The sequence below is a fragment of the Hevea brasiliensis genome, chromosome 6 (genome assembly GCF_030052815.1).
Source record: "Hevea brasiliensis isolate MT/VB/25A 57/8 chromosome 6, ASM3005281v1, whole genome shotgun sequence".
Classification (NCBI taxonomy): domain Eukaryota; kingdom Viridiplantae; phylum Streptophyta; class Magnoliopsida; order Malpighiales; family Euphorbiaceae; genus Hevea; species Hevea brasiliensis.
The window spans coordinates 98,990,526-98,999,626 of NC_079498.1; the positions used below are offsets into that span (position 1 = coordinate 98,990,526).

The 9,101-nt window shown below is 29.6% G+C and overlaps 1 protein-coding gene across 1 annotated transcript; it reads right to left on the bottom strand.

Moving 5' to 3' along the window:
• Positions 1 to 41: 41 nt before the first annotated feature.
• Positions 42 to 2,463, bottom strand: LOC110644858 (probable N-acetyltransferase HLS1). The gene is made up of 3 exons (XM_021797818.2): positions 2,176 to 2,463; positions 1,942 to 2,069; positions 42 to 974 (listed from the first exon to the last, which is right to left on the bottom strand). The coding sequence occupies exons 1-3, from the start codon at positions 2,398 to 2,400 to the stop codon at positions 101 to 103; spliced, it is 1,227 nt and encodes a 408-aa protein (XP_021653510.2). The 5' UTR covers positions 2,401 to 2,463; the 3' UTR covers positions 42 to 100.
• Positions 2,464 to 9,101: the final 6,638 nt, after the last annotated feature.

Here is a 9,101-nt window from a genome sequence, read left to right on the forward strand (position 1 = left end):
CCATGAATGAAATTAAGAAAAAAAAAATTCTGAAGAAAATGTGTGTAAAAATTGTCTATTAACATTTTTCTTTGGAAGTCTAAAGAGTAGCACATGAAGGTCAAAAATCTCGTGGGTCAACAAAAATAACAGGAGAAGGTGGCCTAGATTTCATCCAATCAAACGGTTCACAACTTTCATCATCATTTTGCTTCTCATCATCACCCATCTTCTTGATGCACCACAAATCTTCAGCCCAAGAGAACTTCCTCCAATGTGGAATCACATCTCTAACAGGGTCAAGGTGGCCCACTTCAGCCACAACGGCCCCACATCCATCATCATCTTTAGCCATATTATGAGCGAAGGCACACAGAGCCTTCAATAGCCGCGAAGCACTGTTGCCTTCCTTGTATAGACCATGCAAGAAATAGACACCAAATTGTCTGAATACATCAGGAAAAGAAGGCAACCTTAGCCATGGCATCCAAGAATCCAGCAACCTAGAACCCACACAACATGCATACTTGAACATGGAAACTCCTTTCACTTGCAATTTGAACACTTCCTTCGTGTTCCAAACACTCAGGAGAGCAAAACTTGAGGGAAGAATCCCTGTCTTAGGATCCCATTTAGGGAGGGATTTTTTGGGCATGGCCATAAATGTGCCCAAATTGAGCTTGCTAGACAAAATTGTGTCAATATCTTTAGGGAAAAATTCTGCACTGTTGCCAAATACTCCGCGATAGAGTGTTCCGGCGAGTTTCGGGGTTAGCCGGACGATGGCAATGCCGGAGCCTATTGTCTTGTAATGGGCATGAACCGGCTGCACCAACATTGAAAGGGTACGAAATTTTGTGTAAGAACATTTTCTTGTGAATAAATTGATTGAAGGTTCATTGGTACAATCTGTAGCCATGTATGCATACTCTGCACCTTTTTGCTTGCACCATTCTTCTATTTCTTGAACCAATTTGGTGCCAATGCCAAGCCTCCTGTATATACCCAACATTGATTATACAAAATTGTTAACTAATTGGTTTTTGTCCAATTTGGAGGTACGTACCTTGTGTTTAAAATTGTAGGAGCATTTTCAAAGATAATGTAAGAGGAGGATTCTTGGAATTTAAAATTCAAATTCTTTGATCATGGTCACATCTAGGAAAGCCTTGCCAAATTATATCAGACAAGTCAATAGGAATAATATTAATATAGATAGCTGTTGTACTCATATATGCTATAGCTAGTTGATGGTTTAGTGGGGTTCTTGTTCTTTTTCTTTTTCTTTTCCTTTTTTTGGCATGTGCTAGATATACAAAGTAGAGATACAAAGACAAGAGTTAACGAAAAAGTTATTTCATATTTAAATAAAGGGATTATCGTGTTCTTTCGGAGTACATATTTCATCTTTCATAAAATATGAGAGTTACTGCTCTTAAATTTCAGTACTTATATGTTATAATTTTTTTAAATATAAAGAAGATTATTAAGTGTATTTAAAGAATTAAAATTTAAGGCTCTTTTATAAATTCTTACATAAATTATAAAAAGTGGTTCCACGGTATGCCTTTATAACACATACGTTACAAGGAACATGTTATGTAGGCTTTGTGGTCAATAATTAAATAGAAGAAGAGTTTACATGTGTCAATTACAGGCTAGCTTGCATTTGGCTTGCCTTAATTCCATGATACGAGGAACAATTAGTTTCTCTTTATGGTCGAATCTAATCTTGTTTTTATGGGGTGGTATTATTGGTTCACTAGAACCCACAAAACCACACATGAAAATGCATACAGAGAGACCACTAACAGTAAAACAGAGAAGACGATAGAGAAGAAGAAGAAGAAGAAGAATTCATGATACAGAGAGTTACCTTTCTCTTTCAAAATTTTATAAGTAGAAAAAAGAAATAACATTCATAGATTAGAAAAGGGTCTGAATGATAAGAAAAAAAAGAACCTGTGAGCAGGGGAGACCCTCAGCCCAAGAATGTAAGCCACTGCTGCAGAATTTCCTCCTCTCGTCACTGTCTTTACACAAGCCCTTATCACCCCTACTATTTCTCCTCCTCCATAATATTCTGCAACCTGCAACAAACATATCCGCACATAGCAGCTGATTAATTATATCATAAGTCATTAACTACCCTCTCAATTATATATGCATTCTTGATGAGATTTAATTGCCATTTACCAGCATAACATGAGATGGAAACTGGCGAACACGACAAATTGGGTCACCCAAAAGGTCAGTCACCAGCGATGGTTTTCCCCGTTGGCCAACTTCACACCGCTTCTCCATCTCCTCCACCGCCGTCTTATCACTCTCTTCATCATACTCCCTCACCAACACCACCAGATTTTCCGCCGCCCCATCTCCTAACATTGGCAAATTCTCAGCAGCTACTCTCAGTGACATAGTGATGACAGCAGAAAAGAAAGAAAAGAAATTGTGAATGTTTTGTGCTGGATTATTAATTATTCTGAGTCTTGACTGTTGATCTATATCTAGCTATATATAGATACATAACACACACACACACATATGGTAGTGGGAAAGCTGAGGTGGCAACGTCACCGGATTTGGGGGAGGTCTTTTGTAGGCATTTGTTTATTGTTAATAATCTATATATATATATATATATATATATATATATATATATATATATATATATATATATATATATATATATATATATATATATATATATATATATATTCGTATTTATTTCAGTCACATTCCCTCCATGACTGACTGTGTGCATATGTGCTATATATATATATATATATGTGCGCTTTTATATTTGGGCTGATTATTAATTAGTTATGATTATATTATTAGATGTGGTTACAATTATTGCTTCATAAGGTACTTGGTCTTTATCATGTGCAATATCATAAGCTAATGTTGATGCTGCAGAGATTTGATTATTGCTATGATGATCATCATGATCACTAATTATAATTAATTAATTAACACATCATCATAAGGGTATTGTTTCTTTTAAATTTTAACAAATTTTGGTGTTATGTGATACAATTGTGTTGTAATTTTATCTTTGTTCATTGAGTACATGTCTAATATTGGCATCCCAGTAAATATAATAAGGAATGAGTTATTTTTTATTTAAAAAGAGAATTAAGAGAGTGGAGACTCGAATTTGAATTTATCAGATTAATCATATGCCTTTAACCACTAAACTAAGATCTTATTTGATTGAAAGTAAATAGATTAAGGAAGTAAAATTTTATGGGAAGTTCAAAGAAAGTTTTATTTGCCTTGCATTATCAAATCAATTTATTAGGAAATAGAGCATTTTACTTTTCTTGTTCAAAGAAAGTAGTTTATATAAGTTATATTTTTCTGTAATGAGTTTATCAATTTATCTCTTTTAATAAATATAATTATAAATGTATTTATATTATACTTTTCAGATAGTAAATTCGCCTAAATCAGACAAAACACAAATATAATTATAAAATGATCTACTTGCTACAATAAAACTTTTTTTTTTTTTTCCCTCTTCTTTTCTTATATTCTTACTTAGAGGCTTGACCAAATATGGTAAAATTGGAATTGATGAGTTAGAAAACTACTTTAGACACATCTTTATCCTGATGAGAATAGAAAATAAAGATAAACAAAATTTATTGAAAATGAAGGGGTTGAATGGATAAATGATGGATCCAAGTCAGGCTTTCCTGGAAGGGACTTGAGCCGTTGCAATTGCAGTAATAAAATTAAGGTGTAGTTTACCCAATAATTGGTGAAGGTGGGTGAGAATCATGCCTAACACCACGTTTTTGGTGAACATGTGGATGTTTCTTGTGCTTCTGATGATACCCACCATACCCACATAATCTTTTTTTTTTTTTTTTAATTTTTAATCAATTCTATTATACATTTTTCTTAATTACATTCAGAAAATTCCTATCTTACATTATGGTTCATGGACATGTGTTGAGTACCCTACTCCCTGGAACCTTCCTTTCACTCCCAAATTATTCCAAGGAAGGGGATTAAATTTTGCCCTAAATGCATTGAACATTACATTCTTTATTTCTTCTAATAATGCATGGCAAGCCTCTAAACTTTCTTAAATATTCATATTCGAATTCTCATTTTTTTTTAATTAAAAAAATATATTATTTATTTTCTAAATAACTCCAAAATTATATATTTTCTAAATAACTCCAAAATTATATATTCTCATGCTCTTTTTATACATTTAAAATTTAAAAAAAATTCTGTAAATATTAATTACAAAAATTTAACTCTAACTCTAACACTAACACTTGTTTGGATAAAATATTGAAGAGAAAGGAAAATAAAAGAAGACATTTATTTTTAATTTTTCATCATTTATTTTTTCTCATTATATTTGAATAAATAAGAAATAAAGAACAAAAAATTAAAAAAAAAATAAAAGATAAGCTATTTTAATTCTTTAATTTTTTTATTTTCTCTTTAAATTAAAAAAAAAATTAAATTTTCTCTCTCTACTTTTTTCTTCTATCTAAATAAAGAAAAATATCTTTTTAATTTTTCTTTTTTTTTTTTCACATATCCTAAGGCAACAATTATTGGCATCCGATCAAAGTTATAGAATTGAATAAAATGCTTTTTTCTGATGTTTGTGTAATAAAAGATAGAACCTTGTAGATGTGTGGACTGGTACGGCAGAGAAATGTGACAAGTGTTTACGACACTAAATTCTATTCAGAGATTGTCGGAGACTACAATTCATGGTCTGCAAACAGATAATAAAGTCCTCTTATCTTGTCTCAACAAATAGAGAAAAATCCATTAAGAGGACGCATGCATGATTGGCAACAATGGAGGCACCATTTGTACTATTTCAGTACCTGTTTTGTCTTTCTTTTTTTTTCCTTTGATATATTATTTTATCTTTAATATATACATATATATATATATATATATATATGTATTTTTTTAATTATTTAATTTCTAGTTCATAAATACGTATAAAAATGATTATATTGCAAAATTCTGTTGACTTAATCCAATCATAAAATGAGATTTTATGTAAGAGAGTTTTTAATAGTTAGAGTTGCAATTATAAATAAACCTCTAATTATTTTAATCATTAATAAATTCATTTTCTTTTTTGTTTTCTCTATAAAGTATGATATTTTTATTCTATTTATTTAATTATTTTTTATTTATTTTATCTCTTATTGAGAATTTTGTTCTCTTTCATATAAGAGCTCTTTTATTCTTTTTGTTTGAGAGCTTTGATTCTTGATTGCAGTAGTGTTCATTTAAATTCTTCAATTATGTCAATTTCTTAAACTTTACCTAATTACACTAGTTATATTGTGGATCCCCAATTATTAAAAAAATATAATATTATCGAAAATATCATTACAAAAATAGTTTGTAATTTCTGAAATTAATTAAAATATTAATTATAAATATAAAATTCAACTACCATCTTAATAATGAATCTTAAATAAATTAAAACGTATACCTGATGTAAATTTTGTTTAAATCTTGTTAGTAATCAAGAAAACTTTTAATTCGATAAAACTTATTGAGTCTTTCTTGAGACGATTTTAATATATGTAACTTTATAAAAGAGTGTGAGATTTTATAGATAGAGAGATCAGAACTTTATAAAATTTTGCCATTAGCTTGTCGCTTTAAACATGTTAATAAATTACTTAAATTTAAGATATTAAGAATATTAATGATTCAAATCCGGGCAGCGTGATTAGGGGCTCAATTTAGTTTTATTGAATAAAATTAGAGAGTGACCAACAGAAAAGGGAAAAGAAAAACGTCTTGCAGTGTTAAGTTTTTTTTTTTTTTTTTTGTCAATTAAGTAGTATATATCAAATTATTAAGTAAATAATGGGCTGGAGGATTTTAAATTTCTTGAGCTCATTCTTAAAAATATCGAAAGTCCATTCTTAAGGGGCCCATTTTTTTTATCATTTTTAGATCGTCATTCCCAAAAAGAAAATTTTATTTTTTTTTGAGGCCTTGGGCCGGGCCAGTGTGGAAATGTGTAGCTGTAATCTTTACTTGGTGGCTAACTCAATCTTGTTTATTACAGGTATGCTAATGGCTTGGGAATTCAGTCTTCTTAATTATGGCCCTCTGCTTCTTGTCAAAATGGCCTAATCCTAAAATTCCCGAATGAGAACTCCTAAGATGGACTGGAACCCCCAATTAGAGAACATTTTGCTGTGTCTCGCTTTCCAGGTACCAAATACTGCAAATTGCATTATTGTGTCTCTGTCCATAGCCGATGTCATAAACAAGAATGCTGCATGGCCGAGCCCTGCCAGTTTGGTTGATAGGACCATATCACAGTACCTATTCTGAAAGCAGAAGGGAATGATCCTTTACAAAGTAACTGAAATTGACAATTCTTGCAATTATTATGCAAATTGAACCTTATCTCTGTGTTAGAAGATGGCATGTCTACTTTCTAGTATGAATTGAAGTAGACGCATGAAAAAGAAAAAAAAAAAAAAAGCAGAGGATTCTACACCCACCAACCTTTAGAACTCCAAGCATTTCAGAATACTCTCCTGGCTCGGGTAATCATCATCAGGGTCATAAGCAGTAGCCCATCTCACATTCTTGTTCAACTCATTAGTCTGTTGCCCGCTTGCTGTGCCACCATTTCTATTTGAACACCAGGCTACCTTAAAGTAAGATTAGTGAGTACAAAGCAGCATTCGCATATATACACTAAATAACATCAAACCCGTTTTATGAACCTTCTGCAGGAACATGATTGATTGAGGTTTAAACTGTCCAATTAGAGTGAAGATTTTCATCCGTACACAAGATTCAAATCTCAGCAATTACCATCTCCTTTCCCAGGACATAAATACATATATAAAAGATAGTACTACATATATACTCGATGCTTTTAGATCAGTTGATTGTTCCTTAACTAGCTAAGGCATTAAATGCCAAAATCAATTTCACTTTATATTGAGCTGCATATAATTTCCGTGTCAATATATGTATACCTATCCTCGAGCAACTGATTGGCAGGAAAGAAGAGCAAGTTCTCATAAACACCACCAGAAATCACAGCAGCACCTCCTAACATCGCCTCTAACTTTCAATGCCAAAGAACCAATCTCCGCATTGAAATTTATTGGGAACTTGAGGAATCCAAATGGGTTATTGGGGTTATCATGTGGCCTGGGATCTTCCCCTTACTTGCCGTCCGCAAACAATGAGCCTTATTCCATTTTTCAGGGTCCTCTCTATCATCAAAAGGGTCGAGCCATCGGTTCTTTTTCTTTGCATAGGTAAGAATGCTTGGTTTTCTGGTGCATGGAGGGAGGTCCGATAACAGGTTCAAGAATGATGGATTGGTGAAGTGAATTGAAGAGAGTAGTAAAGAAGTTGAAGCCATGAGTCTGATAGTTCTCATTTAAGCCATGGTTTTGGGTAAGAAAATATAAAATTTTTGAAGATTATATTATGCGTTCTTCTAGATATTTTGGTTATAGCATTCAAGTGAAATCAACATATGCAATGAAAAAACACTTTTATATATATATATATATATATATATATATATATATATATATATATATATATAATGTTAAAGGATAGAAAATTTGGGTAGTAAAATGTAATTTTTAGGGAGGGACATTTTGTATTCATTTTCATTTATTTAATTTTAGAAGTGTGATGACTCAAACATAACGATATCTTCTCTTGCTATATCCAATTGTGTGTCTAATGCTCATTGGAGGACTACCGTAAAACAACATATATAACTAGGGGGTGTACAAAGAAGCCGACAAACCAATTAGCCTGATCAATTCTAATAAATCCAAATCAAAATTAATGATTTTATATATTTAAATATTAGTTATGGTTTGAAAATCCTAATCCAAACCCGTGGATATATATATATAAAGAAAAATATGTAAATAACTTTATTTTATTTTTTATTTTTATTTATTTTTAGTGAATAATATATTTTAAATTAATATTTTATTTTTCAATTAATACATGATAATATGTATATGAAAAAAAATTTTAAAAATTAAAATATAAAAATAAAAAAATATTAAAATAAGTAAAAACTGTCCAAAATAAACTCAACTCGCTTATTGTAAAAACTGAATATATGTAGTTTTATAATTTAATTTATTAATTTTGATTTAAATACTATCAAAATCGACTTTTTTAGTTTGATTTGGCAAAATACATTGAACTTGCCCAAATCGATCCACGTAGACCCCTAAGTATAACTAGTCATTGGCATGATGAGTCTCTATCCCGCTACTCTTGTAAGTTTATATATAATATAATTTGTATAAAATTATGAATAAAGGGTGAATTTGTAAAATAAAAAAAAATATATATGATTAAATTAGTACATTTATAAAAGATTTAAAATTATAAATAAAATTTTCATTTATAAACTTCTCAAGATAGCTGTTTTTAATCCATAACACCTTAACTCTTATTATCAATTATAAAAGATAAAATATTCTTTAAATGTTACATCTTACCAACATTTAGTTGGTAATATTCAGAACTAATTCTCATCATATTATATATTTCATTAAATTTCATTTAAACTCTGTTTTTTTTTCTCCACTTTTTAATGATAAACACAATAATAGAACAAAAAGGCATATGGGTATATTTGTTTTTCTTTTTTTTTATGCAATTTTTTTATTTTTTATAATTTTAAACATGATAAATAACATATAATTTGTATTTTACAATATTATTTTTAAATTTTATTATTTTTCTTATTTAAATTAAAATGTCAATTAACATGAAATAAACATGTCAAATTGTACTAATAAATTCACTTGAAAAAGATTAAAAAAAAATAGAGTACTAAAATACTAATCTTAAATTAATTTTTATTAATTAACAATTATTCTTATTTATATGATTAATTAATAATATTAAAATTAATATTTTCAATTTCTTGAATTAATTAATTTAATTTTAAGATACTTTATTTTATATAAATAAAATAATTATATATTATAAAATGTTTGATGCATTTGCTTTAAAGATTAGTAATAATAAAATGAGCTGTATAATAATTATTATTTATTACTTTCCTTGAAAGGGTTTTTAATCCCTTTTTCAAG